We start from the raw sequence: 26,977 nt of genomic DNA, 5'->3' as shown, positions 1-26,977 counted from the left end.
AGTCTAAATTGTGATGCTAGAGCAGATATTCCCTTCTTAATCAAGAGAGCAACTTCAGTCTTGGTGTCATGCTTACTGCACAAGACACTAACAGATTGTCATAGACTATTTGTTTGATTTAGAACATTTACCTCTATCAGAAACAGATATAATACAAAATTAGTCATATACTAAATTGAATGCATAAAAATATATACCACCACAATTTTTTAAAGTTAAAATTAAGTGTAATTAAGAAATCTGAAGAACTCGAAACCATACCTGGTGTGTTGTATTATTTGAGTTGTTTGATTTTTTTTTTTTTTTGCTGTGGGCCAACATGGCTACCTACAATTTACGGTACAAGGAGTTTTTGTTCCTCTAACCTCAGCAACTCATTGGCCCAACGTTATTAGCCTATAAGCAGCTCAAGAGTCCAGCCACTATTTCTGGATTTTTGAATTGTAATTTTCTTGATTCAGTTCTGTTCCACCAGTCAAAATTATGAGGCGCGGGTTTTTAAGCTACTGTAAATGTACATTTTTATTCATTTGAAAAGTGTCCGTAATTCCATTACTAAAAACACATACGCCAAACAATGTCACTCAAGGTAAGTGACATGGGTAGGAATCAGCACAGTCTCAAAGGTTTCAGTACAGTAATTTATCAAGCCAACATACAGCCATATCTATGTCAATAAATCTTTTAATCAGAGCTGCCACTTTCCTAGGGGGGGGAAAGATGCAGCATCTTTTTGTCCTTTGATCTTCAGTTGTAGCATGCAATGATACATTGTGTGAAAACATTAATCCACTAAATAGTAAAATGAGGGATTATTTCCACTGCTCATCTGCTGGCAGAGATTTCTGTAAATTGGATCACACTGATTAGTATTAGAATGACGTCTTGCAGATCCAGCTTTAATCTGAATCTTCAAGGCTGTTTCTCCTTTGTGCTCAAGGGGCCACCAGAAATAGCTGTATGTGCTATTTGCCAATCTTTTTTTAATTAATGTGAAATTTGTTAATTTTTCACCTTCAAAAAACTTGCCCACGTATCTCATAGCAAGATGGAAGGGCAAAGCCATAATGGCTCAGGCAGAGTTACAGCATTTGGAATCTTCAAGGCATGAATGGTGGTGGGTCTTCCTAAAGCTGTTCCCTTTCTAAAAAAGGAGTCTTGGTAAATCTAACATTGCAAGAATGGCTGTGATGAAATTGAAGTTCACCCAGAAGAAAAGGGTAAAACTAGCACAAGGACTATGGCTCATGAATTGGTTTTCAGTTTTTGCAGGGATCATCGTTTTTGCCATGGGGTTATTCTTGAAAATTGAGCTCAGGAAGCGAAGTGACCTGATGGACAACGCAGAGAGCCACTTTGTGCCCAACTCCTTGATATTGGTGGGCCTGTTATCCTGCGCCTTCAATGGTCTAGCAGGCAAGATATGCTACGATTCTCTGGATCCCACCAAGTTTGCAAAGTGGAAGCCTCTGTTGAAACTTTATCTCATGGTTTGTTTCTTTTTTAACATCTTTATTTTTGTAGTTGCTCTTTTTTGCTTTCTGGTGAGGGGCTCTCTGGATGCTACACTGGCAAAAGGTCTAAAAAGTGGTATGAAGTACTACCGAGATACAGATACTCCAGGAAGGTGCTTCATGAAGAAGACCATTGACATGCTCCAAATTGAGTTCAAATGCTGTGGGAACAATGGTTTCAGAGACTGGTTTGAGATTCAGTGGATCAGCAACAGATACTTGGATTTTTCCTCTAAGGAAGTAAAAGAGTAAGTAGTTTAATGGAATAAAAACTATGCTCTCATAACAGTCCCGCATAACCAGCACTTTTTCCAAACTTCTGATTAATTTAGTTTTGTCAATATATTTTAGATCACTCAGGTAGAAACCAAATATAAGTTCACTAAAGAATGCAACAGCTTGTAATTAGATGGGCATTCTTTAATCAGGGATACTTTGCAAAGGAATTACTTTATTAGCTGATAAACTCTCCCGGCTTTTAATATACTGGCAATATAGATATGACAACTGTTTAAGAAGCATTTTTGGGTTAATATATTAGTTTTGGGTTAATATAGTTGTATATTTTAAGTCTGCCGATGTTTGCTTTCTCCTCAAGTTAGGACCAGAGGGTATAATGCAGGAGAAAATTATCCAACTCTTCCATGACTGCCATTAATTTCAATGGGGTTTGTGCTGGAGAACTCAATGTGGGATTGTAGCATGATGATTTATCCAGACCTGGAAAGGACTTCTATTAAGTCACTTTGTGGTTATTAGGGTTTGCAGAAAAGTGGAATTGCAGGGATGTACATCACTTCTGTGTCTCGGAGGAATGTAGCTGCTGCCCCATAATTTAAAAGGAGGGGGAGTATTTTAAGCACTTTTTTCATATGCTCCTGCAATGTCACTCCATGGCTGTACAGTTATAGATTTAGACACCTTTTTCTTACCTTTCAAAGTCCCATGAACTGATAAATTTTGGAAATATAACACAATATTTTAAAATATTTTATAAATAACAAATTAGTAAATCATAATGAAAAAATTAACATGAAGACAAGTAGATGTTTCATGAAGTTAATTTGGTAGATGAGAGCTGAGCAAATAAGCCCTTTAATGCTGCATTTCCAAATCTACGAGCCTTGGCCCCAAAGTGGGTCACAAAGTCTGTGAAAACGGGTCCCAGGTTTTTGCAGTTTTAATTATGATGCTCAGGTGGGGTGGGGGGTTCCAAATGGGTCCCCATGGAAAGAAAATTTTGATTTATGGGTCACCATACTAAAAGCCCGAGGACTTAGTTAACGGTTTTGAAGATGACAGAATAGATAAGACCGCAATCCTACTTTCCTAGGAGTAAACCCCATTGAATAAAAGTGCACTTCTGAGTGGATCTGTTTAGGATTGCTCCATGTGTGCAATGGAGTCTCAGTCAACAGCATGACAGTAAACAGAACACAGGTAGTTTCCCCCTCACCCCCTTTCATGCAGCAATAACGTATAGAACAGTATGAGTCTAGCAAGAACTGTCATTCCACCTTTTTAGATTACTATTATAAAATGTAATAAATTAGCAGAAAATGTAATCAGTAAATTATATAGATTCCATCTTAGAGTATGACTTAGAAACAAGAAATTAAGGGTTCATTAGTGAATCACTGGGGACTTGAGCATTTCTTAAAGAATCAAAACCACTTTCCTGACTTTTACCTATAGCATGCAAATATAGCCGATTACACTGCATTACACCAAGAGATAGTGAAGCTAAAGGGAAGAAGGCATAGTTTAAGATGGCTGTCCTCATCAACACCCCACTGAAATGAGCAGGAAGTATGTACTAACAGTATTGGTTGATAGATGTTCAGAGTTACTTTTATTGCTTTGACTTTCATGTTACATATAGTTTCAGTGCACCTAGTATGCCATTAATTGCTGAACTGTCAGTCAGGAAACTCAGATTATTGAATGGTTTTGCTTAATGTTTTTACTTAATATTTCATTTTAATGATTATTTAATGTTTTAAACTGCTGCTGTATTGTGACATGTGAGCCACTCTGAGCCCACCTGCAGGGTAGGGAGGGATATAGGCCACAAGAAATAAAATAAATATATCAAAACTTACTTTCCAGATGTATTCATATTTAAAAATTTGACATCAATATTCAAACCCCAAGGGAAAAAAGTATTTGTAAACATCAAAACTTCACTTCCAAAACAATGTGACTTCAAAATGCCGCACTAATCCCTTATCAAGAAATTGCTGGAATAAATACATCTGTACACAGTTCGGAGAACATAACCAGAGAAGATACTCTTTAAACTTCCTCTGAAAAGTTATTTCACAGGGTGGATACTGCCACAAGAAAGATAAAGACTCTAAGAGAGGCCAAGTGGTTCCAGAAAAAATGCATCCTCAGGAGCAAATACTAAGATTATCTAAGCTGGTGAACAAGTCTAAACAGGACCTAGGGTCTTGCAACATGCTTAGCAGTGCCATTCTCTTCATTATTACTTGGAAGTAAGCGCCATGTTGTTCACTGGAACTAACTCTTGGATAAAATTGTGTAGTAATGCCACAGAAATCAATGGGACAAGTTAGTTACAACTTAATTAAATTCCATGCATTTCAATTAGATTTAAAGTTGACTAATTTTATTTGAAATGGGGCAAATAATATGGTAAGTCTATTAAAGGAAGTACCATTTTAGTATAGTTAAAAATAAATTCAGCCTTTTCCTTCATTTTTTGCCATCAAGTCACAGCTGACATAAGGCGACCCTGTAGGGTTTTCAATGCAAGAGATGTTCAGAGGTGGTTTGCATTGCAATGCTGGACTTCCTTTGTAGTCTTCTACTAAATACTGACCAGGGCTGACCCTATTAGCTTCTGAGATCTGATGAGATCAGGCTAACCTGGACTATCCGGGTCAAGGCAGCCTTTTCCTATGTGTGTGTAAAGTGCTGTCAATTTGCTTCCGACTTATGGCAACCATATGCATTAATGTCCTCCAAAATGTCCTATCTTTAACAGCCTTGCTCAGGTCTTTTCCCTACTTAGCATATTCCGAGTTTACTTTAAAATGAGACTGTCTTGGCAGTTTTGTTTAAATAATTCTATACATTAATAGTAGCATAATGTAAAATATTACATTCAAGGAAGAGCACTTTTTGTGCTTCATATCAGCCATTTTGTTTGGAAGATCTTAATTTTTTGCCTGTTGTTAGTAGTTTGAGTAGTAGTAATCTTTGCCTGTTAGTAGTTTGAGAATAATAATAAGGTAGGAAATTGTAATAGTGAAGTCACACTAAAAGTTTAACTATTTTATTACAATATTTCAAACTGAAATTCTGTGCTAAATATTACTCAGACGTGAAGTCCCAGTTTAAGTTTAAGAAATACCTTTTGATATAAATAACTACTTGAGAAAATCTAATTAGATCTTCACCCTGCCAGCATTATCTGAAGATTTGTGAGCTGGAACTTAATCCATCTACATCAGAAGGGCAAGTCAGGGGTGGGGAGGACAAGTGCAGCCTTAAAAACATGATTGTAACAAACATGTGTTGATCGTGCATCACTAGGTCTAGTTATTGGTCTGGGAATGCCTGATCCTATAAGAGTAAAGAAACTGAGCAGGTGCATGTGAGTAAGAAGAACTGCAGATTTATACCCTGCCCTTCTCTCTGAATCAGAGACTCAGAGCGGCTTACAATCTCCTATATCTTCTCCCCTCACAACAGACACCCTGTGAGGTCAGTGGGGCTGAGAGGGCTCTCACAGCAGCTGCCCTTTCAAGGACAACCTCTGCCAGAGCTATGGCTGACCCAAAGCCATTCCAGCAGGTGCAAGTGGAGGAGTGGGGAATCAAACCCGGTTCTCCCAGATAAGAGTCCACACACTTAACCACTACACCAAACTGGCTTCTAGATCAGCAGGGTTTAAATGGAACTCTGGATTTTTCCCAGAATTACAAATGAGCTCTAGACTACAGAGATCAGTTCCCCTGGAAAAAGCAACAGCTTTGGAAGGTGGACTCTAGGGCATTGTACTCCACTGAGGTCCCTGTCCTCCCCAGGCTCCATCCCCAAATCTCCAGGAGTTTCCCAGCCTGGATCTGACACCTCTCCTTCCCCATCTTCCACTGATGGCCATGGGGGGACCTGGCAACCCTACATTATACCCTGCTGAAGTCCTTCTCCACAAATTCTGCCCTCCCAAGGCTTTACCCCCAAATAGCCAGCAATTTTGCAACCCATAGCTGCTAACTGTTATACAAGTTGATTAGGAGTTCCTTTTAAACCCTGCTGAGCATTCTCATGGAAGACTGGGATATAAATACTGTGGTGTTTGTGACAGCTCTGTTCCTTTAATTTGGGACAGTATTTTAGACAGCTTCAGTCCACTCCAGGACTGAGTGTGGGCAAGAATTGGAAAAAAGCTGTTCTTAATGTAGTTCCACACATTAGAGAAAAAAACTAATTTATTAAACTGTGCTCGTGTTTAAAACTATGCTGCCTCCTTATTCTGGTGCATTAAGAACCACAACAAAGTATTAAGAACAACAACAAAGTAAAATAAAAATATTAAGATCCAAATCTAAGTTTGAAAGTTGTTCCTTCTTTAAAATCAGCTGTATAGAAGATTAAGATCACTGTAAAGATTTATGATATGGGAGTGAATGAAACATATATTACTCATAAAAACACATGTAATGTAGCTGAGCATAGTCTTGCAAGCCTGATACTTTCCATGCTGGTGTCCTTCCATTTTCATGACCAAGCTGTCAGTGTGCAGTTCTTAAAGAACTGTGGATGGAATTCTGCTATATCCAAACCATTTTCCCCAAGCTATATTACTGTTATATTACAGTAATAATATGCATATGACTTTCATTATGCATTTATGTTATGGCTGGTATTACTATGTAATCCACTGATGCAACATTTTACAGTAACTCTCATGGAATTTGACAAAAAAGTATATGAAGTCCCCAAACTTCTCCACTTAATCTCAGTCCTCCAACACGTACATGTGTTCCATTACATTTCCTAAACTATAATTTCTCCCTCACAACATTTTTGCAGAAGAATGCCCAGACATCCATTATGTAAACTATCATTTTAGCAGCAAAAGCCGGTCAGGGTGGTAGATAAAAGATTGATATGCAATAGTCTGACTGGTTACCCAATCTCCCCTGGGGACTATGGATACTTGTTTGGTGAGTAGCTGTGACCTGATGCAGAAAATTCTCAGCATCATCATTAAACTGCAGTTCTCAAGATTCTTTGACAGAAGCATTGACAGTTAAATGGATGTATAATCATAAATATGTACAAGTTACTACATAGACCTAGGTAAAATTTTCTGTTCAAACACAAAACTCACTGGATAGCTTTTGGCAACTACTATACATTAATTTCATGCATGATGGTAGAAAGTACCATCAAGTCACAGATGACTGACAGTGACGCTATAGAGTTTTCAAAACAAGAGATTATCAGAAGTGGCCTCTGTGTAGTAACCCTGGCCTTCCTTGGTGGTCTCCTGTCCAACCACTACCAGGAATGATGATAAAATGTTATTAAGTTTAGATACAGCTCAGAAACTGTCCCTGAAGCAGCATCAGTCCTTTCTACTTACATTCTTTCATGATTCAGAGGATGTAGCTGAGGGTGGTCAAAAGAGATAAAAGAAGACACTTCCAACAGAAGGCTGATAATCCATGATGTTTTCTAGGTGGTTTTAGGGACAGTCCTTTTCCCCACCCTGTCTTTCTGTTTATCTGAACATAAAATTAAATGTGTAATAAATACCTTGAAATATACCTTATCTCACAGGAAGACATAAAGGTTACAAATATAATAGGTAAAATAGATTAATGAAGCATTAGATTGGATCTTGTGGGTCCATTCCAATAGCAGCAGCAATTTCTCCTGGTACAAGATGTCCTTCCCCTGATGCTGAACCTCTTATGTTAGGCATAGGCTTCTTCAATTGGGGAAAATAATCACTGCCATTAGTGTCACAGATTCATAGGATCCAGTCTGTGGAATCCTATGTATCAAAATTGCTTGGGAAACATCCCAATCAGAAGCTGCTTGTTGTGCCTTTGTCATCTAGATCCAGACATTTATCACAGGGGCATTATGATTTTCAGTTGTTCTTCCCCACCACTGGTCGAGGAGGGATGGAGATCTTCCTGTTCTCAAAAGGCATGCAAAAAATTGTAGTTTTGAAGAGTGTTTCTGGTTCGTTTGAGTTGTTTCTTTTAGGTTTGAGTTATAGTTTGCTGTTGTATTTATGTTTCTGGTTAATTTTATTTTTTATTATGTATTATAAATGACTTTGTAAGTTACAAAGATGTAAATATATATGTAAATGTGTAAAGTTTAAACATGGATAAGAAGCAAGGGTTACTGGACTGCCTGAATAAGTGGTACATGAACACGAGATCACCTAACACAGCTTAGTTCCTTTTTAGCTATCTTTGTAATCCAGGTAATTTCCCTGGTCTGTTGCTCCAAAGTGGGTCATCCAAGTCTGCATTAATATGATGAAACCATTATCTAGGGCAACTGAGTAGGTAATAAAGGTCTGCTATATATATTATTCTTGGGGGGGAATCCCCACTCTACCTCCAAGGAACTCAAGGCAGAATACCTGGTTCTCCTCTCCAGTATTATTTTAGTTAGGCAAAGAGAGACTGACTGGCCTAAGGTCATCTAGTGAGTTTCATGGCAAGCAGTATTTGAACCTGCAAGTCCCCAGTTGTATTCAGCACTCTAACTAGCACTCTACTCTCAGTATGTAAAATTTTTAGAACACACCTTGTGGAGGCTTGATATGACCAATTTTTCCTCAGTGGTTATCAGTCCACCTATACAAACAAAATTTGTTTTCTTTATTGACTGTGCTTTGCCTGTTTACAGTCGCATTAAAAGCAATGTGGATGGCAGATACTTGGTGGATGGTGTCCCCTTCAGCTGCTGCAATCCAGGTTCCCCACGACCCTGCATCCAGTACCAGGTCTCTAATAATTCAGCTCACTACAGCTATGACTATCAAACAGAAGAGCTCAACCTATGGAACCGTGGCTGCAGGGAAGCTCTGCTCAAGTACTACAGTGGCATGATGAGCTCTATGGGAGTCGTCGTCCTTTTTGTCTGGATTTTAGAGGTAAATCACTAGTTGTTCATATATCTTTTTCAGATTAGGCACTAATAGTATGCCCCTGGTTTGCAAGTATTGGTAATTAGAAGCAGTAAGTCTCTAAAAGGGAGGCTGATGTGGTTCGACAAACACTGTTCCATCATTAATTCTGTAGGACAGACAGGCCCTGTGGTGTAGCTCTGAAGCTCCAGATTTGGAAAAAATATCTGCAATCTAAAAGAGAAAAAACAGTTACATTGGTTTAAGACTCCCAAAGTAATAGAAGCACAGCTTGTAACATTAAGAGATTAATGCTTATTTAGATTTTATTTATTTATTATTTATTACTTTAAATTTCTATCCCGCCCTCTCCACAAGCGGACTCAGGGCGGCTGACAACATTTATGAGATTATGTTTCCAGTACCTTGAAGGCCATTTCTTGGGTTGCTATTTAGTCACAATAATTTTGCTAAATATCCATTCAAATATAGGGAGGCTGAAAAAAGCAAAATATAGAAGGAAGGAAAGGAAGCAGGGAGAGGGGGAGAGGAGAACAAGAAGATGAATTAAAAAGAACAAGCAATTAGATGGGAGAGAAGAAAAGAGACTAGGCTGCCAGGGGGAGAGAAGAAGGAAAAACTGGAGACTGGGGGACCAAATAAAAAGTAGGTTGGTAGGTGTGAGGGATAGAGAGATGGAAGCTGGGAAAGGGGAGGGCCGCTGAAAGCTGTTAGGGGGATGGAAAGTAGAAATAGTGATGGGAGGTGGACACAAGGGGATAATGTGATGCCCCTTGTAAATAATTAGAGGCCCTTAATTTATTTGTTTCTAGTCTTGAATAGGTATTTTGGGATAGACTGAAGGATATTTTCAGCTTACCTGAAAAGAGATTTATTTTCATGTGGTCTGCTAAGATAAACTGTGGCCATTAAAGTTCTTTCTCAGATCTTAGTATGTGTCCAAAAAGGAGAGTTTTACTCATCTAAGGCTTTAGGAAGTGTTCTGCTTGGATGTTATAGGAATATTCCATACAAGTAATTATATCTGGGGCAGACATTACAGAGGATTTCCCTCATTATTCCAGAATTATGTTTTGAACAAGGCTCCCTAATTTCCAGTTTTTAATTAGTTGACTTTTTGTTATCTTCTTTTGTTCTGTTACAATGCTTAGTCAAGAGAACTGACATTCTTAATTTTTAAAAATTGGGGGTATATCTTTAAAAGGCTTATTGATAGATTACAACATATGAAACCACATCCTTATAACATTCTACATATTAGAAAATTACATATATAAAAAGCAGAAAAATCAGCATTACCAAATAACAGTCTATGGTAAACAGACCAGTTCCCCATAAACATACAAGTAGTTTAGAACAGAAGTGCTGCTTTTCATAAGTTTACTTTCTGGAGACCACGAAGGAGGTATAATAGATATCATTAGTGGTGTGTGACCCCCCAAGACCTTATGGATACAGGGAGTCTCTTCCCAACAATCTCAGGTAGGATGTTCTATAACATAGGGGAAGCCATTGCAAATCCCTAAGACTAAACAATTAACAGTTTGCTGTCTTTAATTGGCAGGGCTTTTTTTTCTGGGGGAACACAGTGGAACGGAGTTTCAGAACCTCTTCCTGGAAACAAAATTATTGAAATATGTTTAAAAGTTCACGAGGGGCACCTGTGTTTTTCTCCTTCATTTTCTGTCTTGAGAGTTCCAGCACCTCTTTTTCCAGACACCCCCCCCCCCGTTAATTGGTATCCCTGATCTGCTTTCTGAAGTAGGCTGCTTCACCAAACCTAATAAGGTCAACTATCCTGAATCCTTAAGTATTCATGAATAATTAAGGCTGTCTGACCAAAGATTGGAGAACTCAGAAACTTAACTAATGAAAAGGTTATTTTGAGTAGGGTTGTCAGGTCTGTGTTTGAAAATACCTGGATACTTTGGCAGTGGATCTAGAAGAGGGTGGGGTTTGGAGAGGGGAGGGGCCTCAGCATGGTACAATGCCTAGAGTCCACCGTTCAAAGCAGCCATTTTCTCCAGGGGAGCTGATCTCTGCCAGTTAGAGATAAGTTGTAAAAGCGGGAGATCTCCAGGCCACACCTGGAGGCTGGCAACCCTAACTGAGGAAAATGGGTCACATGTCCCTATTGATACCAATTATTAACAGTAGTATTCTTTAAAGTAGAATATAACCTGCTCATGGTTTATCAATTCAAGATATTATTAAGACACTGATCTTTTTGTTTTACCAGTCAGCTCTGAGAGTACTGATTAATCAGTAAGGTCCTTTGTTTTTCCTGTATGATTTTCTATTACAATTCTGACATGAGGGAAAGGGAAGAGAAAAACTGGTGTTTTACTTCCATTAGTTCAGCTTTTAAGACAGCCGAGAGGAAAACTGTATCCCATTGTTTAATCTAACTTAAATGAAACAATGTACTTTTTGCCAAGATGTAGGTCCGAATATGTCTATCTTCTGTTTTGGACAAATCCATTGGAAGGAATGTGACCACTTTACTAGAGAAATCTTTATGGTGAGCAATCTAAGCAAGGCTATTAATGGGACATTTGGGAGCTAATTAATTCACAGGGTCATTGACACTGTAAGTCTCCATAAAGCGATTTGACAGCACTTAACATGCACATGGGATGCAGTCCACTAGGCAATGTTTCAGAGCTGTGAATTCATTTCAGAAGCAATGTTGCTTTACTGGTAACTTCTATAATAGTCTGATGTCAGTACATTTAGGTATAGCATTCAGTGTCATTGTTCTTGGCTAGAAGGCTTCTAACTGGATTGTTCACATGGGCTACCATCTTGCTGCTGAGTTGCAAACGGAAATATGTTGCAGCAGCTAAGAGATCTGCTGCCCCTATTAGTTACAGCCAAACCATGTTCATTCGCGGCTAAATATACACAATTACATCCTTACTGCTGTATTACATTTTCTACTAAAGTGGGGGTGGGGGGAGACTTCCTCTGGCAACAGCTCAAATACTGGAATTCAAAGCCCTGGAGCGAGGGATCAAGATGCAATATATAGCAAGGGCTGGTGTGGTGTAGTGGTTACAGCGTTGAACTAGGATCTGTGACAACCATGTTTGAATCCCTCACTCAGTCATGGAAGCCCACCAGGTGGCCAATCACAGTTTCTCAGCTTATCCTCGAGTGGAGGAGGAGGAAGAGGAGAGTTGGATTAATACCCTGCCCTTCACTTGGAAACTCAGAGCAGTTTACAATCTCCTTTCCTTCCTCTCCCCACAACAGACACCCTGTGTGGTAGGTGGGGCTGAGAGAATTCTGAGAGAACTGTGACTGACTCACAAAATACTGTGAGTAGAAGAAGAAGAAGACTGCAGATTTATACCCTGCCCTTTTCTCTGAATCAGAGACTCAGAGCGGCTTACAATCTCCTCTTCTCCCCCCACAACAGATACCCTGTGAGATGGGTGGGGCTGAGAGGGCTCTCACAGCAGCTGTCCTTTGAAGGACAACTCCTGCAATAGCTATGGCTAACCCAAGGCCATTCCAGCAGGTGCAAGTGGAGGAGTGGGGAATCAAACCAAGTTCTCCCAGATAAGAGTCTGCACACTTAACCACTATACCAAACTGCTCTCCAGTATTGTGTTCAGTTTGGGGCACCACAGTTTAAGAAGGATATAGACAAGCTGGAACGTGTTCAGAGGAGGGTAACTATGAAGGTGAGGGGTCTAGAGACCATGTCCTATGAGGAAAAGCTGAAGAAGCTGTGTATGTTTAGCCTGGAGAGGAGACGACTGAGAAGTGATATTATCACCATCTTCAAGTACTTGAAGGCTACCATATAGAGGATGGTGCAGAGTTATTTTCTGTTGCCCCAGGATGTCAGACCAGAACCAATGGGTTGAAATTGAATCAGAAGAGTTTCTGGCTAAACATTAGGAAGAATTTCCTGACAGTTTGAGCAGTTTCTCAGTAGAACAGGCTTCCTTAGAAGGTGGTGGGCTCTCCTTTGGAGGATTTCAAACAGAGGCTAGATGGCCATCTGACAGCAATGCTGATTCTGTGAACTTAGGCAGATCATGAGAGGCGGGTTCTTGTGCTTGGTTCTTGGGCTCCTTTCTTACACACCCAGGGAAATGCTGATTGCCACTTTGAGGTCAGGCAGCAGTTTTTCTCCAGGCCAGTTTGGCTGGGGATCCTGGAGGTTTTTGCCATCTTCTGGCATGGAGCAGGGGTCACTGGGAGTGTGTGGGGAGAGTTAGTTGTGAATTTCCTGCATTGTGCATGGAGTTATATTAGATGACCCTGGAGGTCCCTTCCAAATCTATGATTCTATTATCCAGGGTCACCCAGCTGGCTGCATGTGGAGGAGTGAGGAATCAAACCTGGTTCTCCAGATAAGAGATAAGATAATAGTCCACAGCTCTTAACCATTACATCAAACTGGTAAGGAGGGGAAACAATATGAAAAACTCCTTTGAGTCCCCAGTCAGGGAGAAAAGCAGGATATATATGATGGTGAGGGGTCTGGAGACCAAATCCTACAAGGAAAGGCTGAAGGAGCTGGGTATATTTAGCCTGGAGAGAAGACAACTGAGAGGTGATATGATCACCATCTTCAAGTATTTGGAGGACTGCCATATAGAGGGTGGTTTGTATATATAAGCATTAAATATAGCCCCATTGCTAGAAAGCTGGTTTTTAATGGTAAGATAAACCCAGTCTCAAATATCAGCTCAGCTTGAAGCCTAGGAGGCCACCTCACTCATGTATCAGCAATCCAGATATATTTATTACATTTTTATCATGCTGTTCCATCAAGGAGCTTTAGGAACCCCCTTCCTCTGTTTTATCCTTCCAGTTAACCCTGTGTAATGTATGTTAGCCTGAGAGAGAATGACTGATCCAAGGAGCTATAAAACAATCCCAGTTCCTTGGCTAGTATATAGCTATGCAATTGACAAACATGTATTTCCCATATTCATGCCTGATGCATAAAATATCAGACCATGATAAAGTTAGTTGTGGCAAAGACCCAATAGCACTAATGGGAAAAGTTAGTTGCAACTAATTTGATCCCATTATTCTTAACAGGACTTAAATAATGACCAGTTTTAGTTGGACTGTGGCCCATGTGTGCAGACCTTAAAGTTGGAAGGAGTTTGCAAAAGCCTATTATTCATGCCTACTTCTTCCTCCAACAGTCTCCTGACACCCTCTCCCCCAAGTATGGACACCTCCGGGAGGGCTTGAACCATCGGGAATCTGGGGAGGGGGAGGTGACATAGAATTTCTGGTGATTCCTAGATAGGACTGGTGCTGTTTCCAGGTTTTCCCTGAAAGTGAAGTCATACCATCAGACCAATGGTGATTTTATTTGTTTGCTTATTTAAAATATTTCTATGCCACTTTTCTATCCGAATAGGGTTGGGTTCCAAGGCATCAAACATCAAAATTGAAAACACTGAAAATGAAGTATATATACAATAATGCAATAGCAATGTATGAACACACGTAACACCAAAAATAGGGAGGAAGTCAATAACAGTTACTCTCCTGACAACCCTATATCCAGTTGGTGCTGGAGGTCCCTAAGAATTACAACCAGTCTACAGACTGTGGTTCTCCTGGAGAAAATGGGAGGCTTTGGCACTTGATTTTATGGCATCATATCTCTACTGAGCTCTGTTGCCTCCCCAAACACCACGTTCCCTAAGCAGCTCCCCCTCCAGTAATTCCCTAAGAAGTTGGCAACCCTCTCCCTCCCCATAAAACTGCAGACATGGGTGAATTTTATTTCTTTATATATTTATTTTTGCAGGCTTATATTCCACCCTTTCCCATAAATGGGTTCAGGGCAGATCACAACATGAATTAAGTGACAATAAAAACTTATGGATTAAAACCAAAAACAATGCAATAAAATTAACATAACCAAAAAAACAATAAAATAGAAAGGGTCCTCCTGAAGAAAATGTCATGGCAACAGAGGGACCATAGCCAGAAGAGAAAATCAGCCGGAATCAACTTCCTCCCACTCTTGTGCAAGCACATCTAGCTTGGGCTATCCATCCAAGAACTGGGAGAACACAGAAATTTACCACATCCTCCCCTCTTTCCTACAACCTGTATAGTATAGCTTCACTTAAAGTATAGTAGCCTTTTCTTTGTTTGAGGGCTGGGCTTTTTGCAAGGGAAAATAGCACCATGTGTATTTACAAAAAACATAAAGATCAACAATAAAAATTTCTTCAAATATAAGAAGCAGGAAACCAGCCAGGGAGGCAGTGGGGCCCTTGGATGACCAAGGGGTAAAAGGTTTACTGCAGGAGGATAGGGAAATGGCTGAGAAGCTGAATGCATTTTTTGCCTCCGTCTTCACTGTGGAAGATGAGAAGTGTTTGCCCGCTCCAGAACCACTAATTTTGGAAGGGGTGTTGAAAGACCTGAGTCAGATTGAGGTGACGAGAGGAGATCCTACAACTGATTGACGAATTAAAAACTAATAAGTCACCAGGCCTGGATGGCATACATCCAAGAGTTCTGAATGAACTCAAAGTTGAACTTGTGGATCTCCTGACAAAAATATGTAATCTTTCATTGAAATCTGCCTCCGTTCCTGAGGACTGGAAGGTAGCAAATGTCATCCCTATCTTTAAAAAGGGTTCCAGAGGAGATCCGGGAAACTACAGACCAGTCAGTCTGACTTCAATACCGGAAAAGTTAGTAGAAACCATTATCGAGGACAGAATGAGTAGGCATATTGATTAACACAAGTTATTGAGGAAGACTCAGCATGGGTTCTGTAGGGGATGATCTTGCCTCACTAACCTGTTACATTTCTTTGAGGGGGTGAACAAACGTGGACAAAGGGGACCCAATAGATGTTGTTTACCTTGACTTCCAGAAAGCTTTTGACAAAGTTCCTCATCAAAGACTCCTTAGTAAGCTCAAGAGTCATGAAGTAAAAGGACAGGTCCTCTTGTGAATCAAAAACTGGCTAATTAATAGGAAGCAGAGAGTGAGTATAAATGGGCAGTCTTCGCAGTGGAGGACAGTAAGCAGTGTGGTGCTGCAGGGCTCAGTACTGGGTCCCATGCTCTTTAACTTGTTCATTAATGATTTGGAGTTGGGAGTAAGCAGTGAAGTGGCCAAGTTTGCAGATGACACTGAATTGTTCAGGGTGGTGAGAACCAGAGAGGATTGTGAGGCACTCCAAAAGGAACTGTTGAGGCTGGGTGAGTGGGTGTCAACGTGGCAGATGAGGTTCAGTGTGACCAAGTGCAAAGTAATCCCAGCTACAAATACAAGTTGATGGGGTATGAACTGGCAGAGACTGACCAAGAGAGAGATCTTGGGGTCATGGTAGATAACTCACTGAAAATGTCAAGACAGTGTGCGATTGCAATAAAAAAGGCCAATGCCATGCTGGGAATTATTAGGAAGGGAAAAGAAAACAAATCAGCCAGTATCATAATGCCTCTGTATAAGAACACAATGGTGCAGTCTCATTTGGAATACTGTGTACAATTCTGGTCACCGCACCTCAAAAAGAATATTATAGCATTGGAAAAAGTTCAGAAAAGGGCAACTAGAATGTTTAAAGGTTTGGAACACTTTCCCTATGAAGAAAGGTTAAAACGCTTGGGGCTCTTTAGCTTGGAGAAATGTCAGCTGCGGGGTGACATGATAGAGGTTTACAAGATTATGCATGGGATGGAGAAAGTAGATAAAGAAGTCCTTTTCTCCCTTTCTCACAATACAAGAACTCGTAGCCATTCAATGAAATTGCTGAGCAGTCAGGTTAAAACGGATAAAAGGAAGTACTTCTTCACCCAAAGGGTGATTAACATGTGGAATTCACTGCCACAGGAGGTGGTGGCGGCTGCAAGCATAGCCAGCTTCAAGAGGGGATTGGATAAAAATATGGAGCAGAGGTCCATCAGTAGCTATTAGCCACAGTGAGTGTGTGTGTGTGTGTGTGTATTGGCCACTATGTGACACAGAGTGTTGGACTGGATGGACTATTGACCTGATCCAACATGGCTTCTCTTATGTTCTTATTTCTATTTGTTATTATATTCTAGGGTCCCCTTCCTTAAAGCACTCAGGGAATCATATCTGATACTTTCCTCCTCTTTTTTATTCTCACAGCAGTCTTGTGAGATAGGTTAGGCTGAGAGGCAGTGACAGCCCCAAGTCAACCCTTCAACTTCATGGCTAAGTGGGGGTTTGGATCAAAGTCTGCTGGATCCTAATCCAACCACTATACCATGCGAGAGGGAAATTATGCTGTCCATTTTGAGGGAGAAGTTTGAATTATGTGCATTTTGGCTCCAGGGATCGTAGAGCAAAAAAATATTTTTTAAAAGAATATATTTTTTAAAAAAGACTTTCTACATAGTCCTCTTCCAGTAACTATGAAGCCACTGCACATCAATCTCCCCATAAGCAGTAGTTGGATTTGTTGCCTTTGATTAAAGAATATTAAAAAGGGTTATGATCCTCAGTGAAAATTATGTAGCTAAGCAGAATAGAAGTGATCCAACCTTTACTTAAGTATTTGTTGATAATTTGGAAATACAAACTTTGGAGCCTTACCATGAAAAATAATATGATTAGAGGAGACAGAAATAAATCAGCAAGGATGTGGGACAGTGGCAAGGAAACCCGCAGTGGACTGTTACTTACTGTGGTTTCTTCCGGAGGTGATACTATAATTTTTTTTTGCTTATTAATTGAAATATGTTTTCACTCCTTCAATTACCCATTAATAAATATCTGCCCCCCCCGATATTTATTAATAAGGGAATTACAAAAGGATTACAAAGGAACTTACAATGGTGGTAAGGATATTCTCTTTTACATATATTAAATATTTAAAGCTCAGCAGACGTCCCCGCCCCCCCGGTTTCTTGTGACTCTGAAGTGAGGGATTGACCTTTCTACTCACGAGTTGCAGCCAACTTCTTCCAAGTAACACAGACACCCCATCCCAAGAGAAAGCCTTTCCAATCGAAGACTGGAGCCTCCAGAGAGGGAAAGTCACATGGTGGCTTTGGGGGCAGGGCTTCCCCCCACCGGCCAGCTGACTGGGGGTGAGAAGGAGCCTGGGAAAGCGGAAGAATTCCCCTGGGACCTGGGGATTGGCAAGCCTATTTTAAAGTCTCATCAGCTTCAAAACCTCTTTGCCACCTAACACTGAGAAGAAGCAGGGGACTGTGTCTAAAGACATGTCTGAAGACCCTGCCCTAGCTCTGCAGAACTACTTGTGCTGTTCTTTGAATCTCAGCCAGTAAACTAATAATGACAGTTATCATAATTATATCTGTGCCTGGTCCACTAATTAGTATTGTTTTTCAGAAAGCTATACAAGCTTTTTTCTAAAGCACTTGGAAATACAGCATTTGCCATTTTCTCTCTCTCATACATACACACACATACACAGACCTATAGATATGTTAAAATTTCTTTCAGTGTGTCAAAGAGGAGTGGAAGACTACATTCCAAGAGAAAGTCAAGCAAGTGTATAAATGATAAATCTGTATACTACATTTAGTTATTTTTAAGCGATGGTGTGAGCTTGTGAGGTAGTGACTTGTGTGTAGTCTGGGTTATATATATTTCATTTTCATTTTATTCGATTTATATCCCGCCCTACCCCACCGAAGCGGGCTCAGGGCGGCTCACAACACAGAGGGTTCTAACAATAAAATTCTAATTTTAAATACAATAACAGTTTACATCATTAAAACATTAAAAAACATTAAAATCAGTACTTCAGTCCAACAATATACTATCTATGACTTCCTTTGATGTTTTGATAGTTTTAGTGCCGGTCAGTTATAGGCCAACCGGAAGAGGACTGTCTTACAGGCCCTGCGGAATTGTCCAATATCCCGCAGGGCCCCGACCTCTTCCGGTAACTGGTCCCACCAGCAAGGGGCTGTTATGGAGAAGGCCGTATCCCTAGTTGACTTCAGCCGGGCCTCCTTTGATTGTGTCTGAAGTATTGTGTCTGAATGGCTAGCCTGTACATAGCTCTTGGTAATGTCTGTAAGAAGGAGTCACAGGGTAGGCAACTACCTCTGCTTGCCTAGGAAGGAAAGGTCCCCTGTGCAAGCACCAGTCATTTCCGACTCTGGGGTGACATTGCTTTCACACTGTTTTCACGGCAAACTTTTTACGGGGCGGTTTGCCATTGCCTTCCCCAGTCATCTACACTTTTCCCCCAGCAAGCTGGGTACTCATTTTACCGACCTCAGAAGGATGGAAGGCTGAGTCAACCTCGAGCCGGCTACCTGAAAACCCAGCTTCTGCCTGGGATCGAACTCAGGTCGTGAGCAGTGCTTAGGACTGCAGTACAGCAGCTTTAACACTTTGTGCCATGGGGCTCTTTTTTGCCTGGGAAAGAACCACATAATTTGACCAGTCCTATTGACATTACCTGCCCTGACATGGATGGCCCAAACTAGCCTGATCTCGTCAGATCTTGGAAGCTAAGCAGGATCAGCCCTGTATAGTACTTGAATTGAAGACTATCCCAAAAATTCCAGGGTTGCTACACAGAGGCAGGCAATAGCAAACCACCTCTGAACATCTCTTGCCTTGAAAACCCTATGGGGTTGCCATAAATCGGCTGGACCTGACTGGGGGGCGGGGAGGAATTTCCAGAGCAGTGTGGAATCCAGCTATGGAAAAGTAGTTCTCCTCATAATGTAAGAATCTGCACTAAGTATAGATTTGAAGCAGATCTGCCAAATTCAGACCTGAAGGTACTCCTCATGATTATTTAATAACATTGCTTTTAAAATATTTTTTTACTCTATGCCATACTCACCGCTCTCTTCTTAAAGAAGGGTTGGTGGCCTGAGCAGTTGCTAATAATCTATGCTGAATTGGCTGCGGCCGCCACCGCTGCTTTTAAACAATATTTTCACTACCACAGCCCACAGAAGGTCTGGATGAGGAGGAGAAAGTGAAGGCAATGAATACTGAGTATTTATGATTTTTTGGCAAACTCCAGAGAACCCATAGCAGACATTAATGGAGTTTCCTCCCTGATAATAGGGAAGAGAATCTGCATATGCTACCTGCTAAGTTTTACTGTGATATTATCTTGCCTAACCTTGCTGCTGATTTGTTTATACTTTACTGGAAGCTATGGTTGAGATAGAATACTGGATTTTGAGAGATATTCTGGTGGCCTGTATTTTCTGCCTTCCTTTACTGTTGTTTATATACTTTGATCTTACAAGCAGTGAAAGTGGACAAAAAGGGGAGCAAGCTGACCTAGGATACTTAATATTGCAACAAAATTGTATTTAGTTTCCCAGGCCAAATTATGTGGTTCCTTCCCAGGCCAGCAGAGGTAGCTTCCTATCCCGTGACTCCTTCTTACAGACGTACCTTCAGGACAGCCTCTCCTGATATACTCCCAAGAGAGCCTTGAATTCAAGTAATCAATATCTGCTGGTGACCCCCAGGCAAGAGACATCTGACTGTCCTCGACCAGGGCCAGGGCATTTTCTCCCCTGGTCCCAACCTGGTGGAACTCTCTGCCAAATTCCATCTGGGCCCCACGGGACTTATTACTATTCCGCAGGGCTTGTAAGGCAGAGATGTTCTTCCAGGCATTTGGCTGAGGGCAGCAACTCCCACCACCACTTCTGCTTTCACCTTATTGTGAGATAGCAGCATTGCTACAATCCGACACCATCCTGTTTTTTAGGGGTCTATAATGTTTTATTGTTTTATTTGTTTTAATTTTTATCTTGTAACCTGTTGTGAACTGCCCTGAGGCAGTTTGAGAAGGGTGATCAATAGGGTTGCCAATCCCCAGTTGGGGGCAGGAGATTCCCCCAGTTTGGAAGCCCTCATCAGAAAGTAGGGGAGGGGAGGGTAATGTCTGCTGGGCACTCCATTATTACCTATGGAGACCGATTCCCATAGAGTATAATGGAGAATTGATCTGCAGGTATTTGGAGCTCTAGGAGGCTGTTTTTTGAGGTAGAGGCACCATATTTTCAGCGTAGCATCTGGTATCTCTCCTCAAAACACCCTCCAAGTTTCAAAAAGATTGGACCAGGAGGTCCAATTCTATGAGCCCCCAAAGAAGGCGCTTCTATCCTTCATTATTTCCAATGAAGGGAAGGCATTTAAAAGGTGTATGGTCCCTTTAAATGTGATGGCCAGAAACCCCTTCGGAGTTCAACTGTGCTTGTCACACCCTTGCTCCTGGCTCCACCCCCAGTTTCCCGGCTCCACCTCCAAAGTCCCCAGATAGTTCTTGAATTGGACCTGGCAGCCCTACTAGTAAAAAATGCAATAAAACAAACAATTTCCTGAAAGACATAGGAGATGATAAATACAAGGCTTATTTACAGAGAATTATTTTCAAAAATAATTTGTCTTCCTGGCTTGATGTAGCAGCTTTGGTGTTCCAGGTTTTAACTAGTGGTACTTGAGTAGCTCAGGTGACCAGTCAATGGACATTGAGTAAGGAGGATAATAGCTTCTGGTAATACTAAATGAAAATTGGAAAGAACAAGAAGCTGGAATTGAAGCTGGAAAGGCTAATCTTTGGAAGTGTTAGGTAAAAGAGAGCTGAGGGAGCAATAAATCTTCAAGGGAGAGTCAAGCTGAAAGTTTTCCACAACTAAGGGAATGAGAAGAATAGTTTCCTTTAACTCTATTTGCCTTGATTAAGTGGTATTTACTCATGAGAAGGAATTATCTGTTGTTTGGTTAAGAGTTTAATTGCTCAGTTGCTAATATTATGGCCTATGAGCACAAGAAATAAGCTAGACCAGGAGCAAGGCTTCAATGGCAATCCTTCACCTTTTAACCATACTGGATCTAAAAGAAGGGGGGGGGGGAGAAACTCACTTTTCAATGTTTTCTTGTTGCAAAGTGCAGTTCTAATCCATATTAGTGTTTGTGAATACAGAGGTCTTGGGGAACTAATATTCTGAGTTAAGAAGCACTGTCATCTAGTGTACCACACTGGCTCATTGAACACCCTTCAGAAATCTCCTAAGTAGTATTTGCCTACCCGAAGAAGAGAGGTTTATCACACAAAACATGGTTATATTTGGATTTATAATAAAATTGTCCTATATACTGTTCTTAATCTGCAGAAAGTTAAAGTCTACAAAAGACAAAAAGCCTGTCCTAATTTGAGCTAATCGCCTCAAGCTAAAGCTGAGGTAAACAGATTGGCTTTAGAAGATCAGTCTTTTCTGACAGATGCAGAGCCATCTATAGCTTATATGCAGACATGTTGAGTTGCTTTACTTTATATACTGCAGAACAATCAGAAACAAAAATGTATTTTCAACAGTCTTTTAATTTAATTCTAATGTACAAGAAGTACATTCAATGCATAATGTATAATGGAAGTGCTATATAGACCCTAATATTCCTCTGCGGTAAAACATATGATTCACTGCTTTAAATAAATGGGCTACTATATTTATGTCAGTCTTTGATCATTCAGCAGCCTAGCCTACATTTTGACCATATGTATGCCTATCAAACAGACATTAATGGGACAAATTAGAAATGTTCAGTGATCAGCTGATTTCTATGAGACTTAAACACAACTGGGTTTTAGGGGATCAAGGCCTTTATGTTTTAGCATATGAACCTTAAAAGTGCAGCAAATAAAGGCCATTGCTACTATCCCAAGGACTTAGCTGAAGTGACCTTATATGAAACATGGGGTTTATTCACAGGACAAACAATTTTGAACCATGTTGGTAGCAAATGCCCAAAGACCATCTGGAGGCTTCATTCTGTAAGCCCATAATCACAGTGGATGTATATTAATATCAATGGCAAAAATTTTGCAAATCAATGTTGCATAGAATAATTATTTTGACTGGTTAAGAAGTACGAGACCATTTGGAAACTAAGTTACATTTGAAAATGCTATGGAAATTCCAAGAGGTTTTGTTGTTGCCTTTATCATGTCTATAGCAGTATTCAGGACAAGATCTAAGAAATACACTTCTGTTTCTGAAAGGATAAGTGTTCACATGACAAACCTAAAACATTCAGCTTAGATTAATGGCTAGGATTCTTAAAACATTAAAACTGTTGTTTGTGGAGATACAAAAAGATCTCTCTCCCCTTCTCCAATTGCAGCCCCAGCTATTGGAGAGAAGTCATAACAGTTAACTAGATTACTTGTGTCATCTGTGAGACAAATATGTGTGTGTGATAGGGTTGCCAGCCTCCAAGTGGGGCCTGGAGATGCTTTTACAACTTATCTCCAGCTAGCAGAGATCAGCTCCCCTGGAGAAAATAGCTGCCTTGAAGGGTGGACTCTGTGGCATTCTACCATGCTGAGGCCCCTCCCCCCAAACCCCACCCTCTCTCTGATCCACCCTCAAAATCTCCAGGTATTTTCCAACACAGACCAGGTAACTCTGTGTGAAATGTTGTTGTTTCCAATTTATGGTGATCTTAATTTCCAAAATGACTTATTGTTCCATGTCTCTGTTACAAGACAAATATGCACTTGGAATACTCCGCATCTCCCTGTTTCATTTTAGCCATAGCACAGAACAGAAGTAGGGGCTGATTTCTTTTCTTTTCAGCCTGGGTAGTGGAAGACCCACTTTGTGGAACATAAATTTCTATGCTACAGGCCCTACTCTTGGCAATTTATTTCCAGGAAGAGGCCTCTATGGCCTTGGGAGAAAATACCGTTGTCTTCCACTGTAATGAGGGGGATTTGTTTATACTTTTGATTAAATTGTTGTTAATTACATTTGATTGTTGAGTTTGTGATGGATTTCAATTGTTGTTAAGAGATGATGAAGATCTAGCCAGTGTTGAAATATGGGGTATATAATTAATAAATCTTTTACCTACTGAAAATAAAGAAGGTAATTGAATTTCTGTTTGGGAGTAACAACCTGTAAGAGCCAGTAAATCAGAAGGAGCTTCAAACATACTGAAGCAGAACATTCAATTATTTAGGATGGAGGATTTGAAAAATTTTCAAAGATTAGTTTGATCTAGACATAAAAGCAAATGGTACAGCAACATTTCTAGAGGACCAATTGCAGAGACTTAATGTGAAACCTTTAGTCTTAGCCTGTTAAAGACATTCTGATGCCAGAGTCAACAGATCCAACTAAGCATCCCAGTGGTAAATAAATTAATTAATCTGTAGATGTTCTTAAATAGCATACCTAAATCTGATGTTTGATGCAGGTTGCCTCTCCCCCTTGATAGGACTGATCTACTATGTATAAACTAAGCTGGGGCCCAGACTCACCCAGGGTCCTATTTACAGTGCTATGGGGAGGGGGTGCAAGGGCAACCATGGCGGCTCTTGCTGGGTGGAGGGGGATGGGCCATCAGCAAGCACAAGAAGCTTGGGCCTGCCTAGGGTGGCCAGATCGTCCCGCCCCTGCCCCCAAATTCCCGCCTCACGGGTTGGCTTACCCGGGACCAATCAAATCCCGGGTTCGCCAAAATCCCGCTGGCTGGCTGGCTGGTGCCTGGGGTGGGAAGGGCGCGCTCGTCGGTGCCGAGGCCAGAGGGCGGCAGGGTGCTCCAGCAGGTAACCTCTCCTCCGCCACGCATCCTTGGCGCCCGGGGTCGCCCGCCTGCTCTGGGGGAGAGGGCTTGCAGCTGCCCCGCTGGGGGCCCTTGGCCAGATCGGGCCGGGGGGGGCCGTGGGCTTGGCTTGAGGAGCCAGCCGAGCTCAGCCCTTCAGGTCGCGGGTTTCTTGAGAGCCAAGCCCTTTGCACCCTCCGAGGGCCTCGGGGGCAGATTGCGCGCTGCTGCGTAAGGCGCCCGGGACGGCTGGCTGGCTGCCCCGCAAGGGAAGGGAGGGGGGTCCATTTGCGCCTCTGACCCCTTTTCTTCCCACAGATGTCACTTCCTGTTTCCGGCGTCACCGGAAGTGACGTCACTTCCTGTTTGCGGCAGCGTGCGCTTCCCGCACGCACACGCACATTCATTCCCCCCTCAAGGTGCCCCTGGCTGGCCTGCAGATATTATGGCCACCCTAGGCCTGCCAGACCCATCACTGGTCCTATCAGTGGGTCCTGTGTATTGGGGGTCAGGGGAACCTTGGTTGCTGCTAAAGGTGCTGTGCAACTCCTGCTTGCCATCTTTTCAGCATGGGTGTCTTCATTTATTTATAAACCAAACTTTAGAAATTATATGGATGAGCTTAATAAATTGTCTTCTTTATAAATTCCTAATTTCTTATCGTGGAAATATAATTGCAAGCTGTCTTTCTGGGTATCATTTCTGTTGATTTAAATGTCATAAAGCAATGAGAACAATACATCCACTACTCCACCAATCATATCTCACAGACTGGACTCCCAGGCTTGGGAGAGGTCCGGAAGAATTCTAACATCAGCAAGTTCAACATCAGCTATTTACTCAAATAGAACAATTATAATTCATTAAAGTAAAGTATGTGCAACAAACTTTACAGGATCAGTATTCATTCAAGAGCTGGTGTGCATGTGAGTGATACCAATGACACCATAAAAGGATTTGAGCGTCATGAGATAAATAAGGCCTAAACCCACACTGCTCATTTATCATCTCATATAATGCAGGATTATTTTAAGCTTCCCAACCCTCCCGCCCTGGCGGGGGACCACCGGATTTGAACCCTCTTCCCCCACTGTGCAAAAAAAACGGAAGCGGGGGGAGGGAAGGGGGGAACGGCGCAAAGGCCCCGAGTCTGGGTCCTTCAGAGGCTGCTGAGCAGCAGCAAGTTGAAGGCGAGGCGGCAGTTCGCAGTGGTGGCGGCGGCCTGCTCCGCTCCCCTCCCCTCTGAGGTCAATCAGAGACTCTGATTGACCTCAGAGGGGAGGGGAGGGGAGCGGAGCAGGCTGCCGCCACCGCGCATTGCCGCCGCGCATTGCCACCGCCGTTGTAGGAGATTGTAAGCCGCTCTGAGTCTGTGATTCGCTCACGGCGGCGGCCTGCTCCGCTCCCCTCCCCTCCAGCATCTCTCCCTCCACAGCTGCATCCTGTGCATGTTTCAGTTGGGGTTACACCCTGCATTTGATCCAGGGTTGCCCCTTTAATATCTGTTTGATCTGCAGCAATTAACAGGTAGGCATTGAAATGGTGTGCCGTCCCTTTAAATGTGATGGCTAGAACTCCCTTTGGAGTTCAATGATGCTTGTCACAGCCTTGATCTTGGCTCCACCCCTAATGTCTCCTGGCTCCACCCCCAAAGTCTCCTGGCTCCACCCCCAAAGTCCCCAGATATTTCTTGAATTGGACTTGGCAACCCTAGATTATTTATTTAACATTTTTAATTAGCTTTTCTCACCAATGAGGACCCAAAGAAGCTTGCAACCCCAGCTCAGTTTTATCATCACAATTACTACGCTGTGAGGTGGAGTAGGATGGAAGAGATAGACTGACCCAAGGTCACCTAGCAAGTATCCATGGGGGAGTGAGGATTTGAACTGGGCATCTCTCAGATCCCAGTCTGGAGCTCTAACCACTATACCACATTGGTGCTCTTTGTGCAAAGGAATTCTGAAATAGGGTTCAAATGCTATATATTCAAAACCTGAACAATTGGAGAGAAACCTGGAGATTCTCCACACCTAGAGTGCTGCTTGGTCTAGGTCCCAGATTGCTAGAAGCAGGGCTTTTTTTTGAGCAGGAATGCACAGAAATGCAGTTCCAGCTGCCTTGGTGTCAGGGTGTGTGGCCCAAAATGCAAATGAGTTCCTGCTGAACTTTTTCTACCCCCAAAGTCCTGTGTGAAACATTGGTGATGTCAGGGGGTGTGGCCTAATATGCAAATGAGTTCCTGCTGGGCCTTTTCTATCAAAAAAGCCCTGGCTAGAAGTAAATTCTTTTGGATGTACAAATGAAGTGTGGCTCCACTTTTGGGCTGGAAAGAAAGTACATTTCAGCTATCAGAAGTTTGTGAAACATTGCTACAAAGTCTGACACAGGCCCACTGATACTCATTTTTATCACACTTAATTCTGTGTCAAATGCAGGTGTCAATTATGATAGGGTTACGGCTGCTGCATACCTCACTAGAGAGCATCAGCAATCCAGAAGATCCTGACTGTGAAAGTGAAGGGTGGATCTTGGAGAACAGCTTTAAAGAAACTGTAAAATCCACCATGGAAAATTTGAAAAAGATTGGTAAGTTTAATCAAGTGGAAGCTCAAGGCGCAGAAGGTGAAGAAGGTACAAAAACCCAAGCTGTCACAACTGTCAGCTGAGCTTCTTGGTTGACAAGACTGTTCCTAATGACTGAGAATTGTGGATATTCACTTTTCAAAAGGTATAAGCCATCACAACTTGACATTTGTAAAAACAAAAC

The 26,977-nt window shown here is 41.6% G+C and overlaps 1 protein-coding gene across 1 annotated transcript; it reads left to right on the top strand.

Moving 5' to 3' along the window:
• The first annotated feature begins 908 nt into the window (after window positions 1-908).
• On the top strand, window positions 909-26,977 carry PRPH2 (peripherin 2). Its single transcript, XM_060259570.1, has 3 exons — window positions 909-1,762; window positions 8,424-8,670; window positions 26,646-26,977. The coding sequence occupies exons 1-3, from the start codon at window positions 1,182-1,184 to the stop codon at window positions 26,874-26,876; spliced, it is 1,059 nt and encodes a 352-aa protein (XP_060115553.1). The 5' UTR covers window positions 909-1,181; the 3' UTR covers window positions 26,877-26,977.

Source organism: Heteronotia binoei, chromosome 1 (genome assembly GCF_032191835.1).
Source record: "Heteronotia binoei isolate CCM8104 ecotype False Entrance Well chromosome 1, APGP_CSIRO_Hbin_v1, whole genome shotgun sequence".
Lineage (NCBI taxonomy): Eukaryota > Metazoa > Chordata > Lepidosauria > Squamata > Gekkonidae > Heteronotia > Heteronotia binoei.
This window is presented reverse-complemented; position numbering and strand designations above follow the sequence as displayed.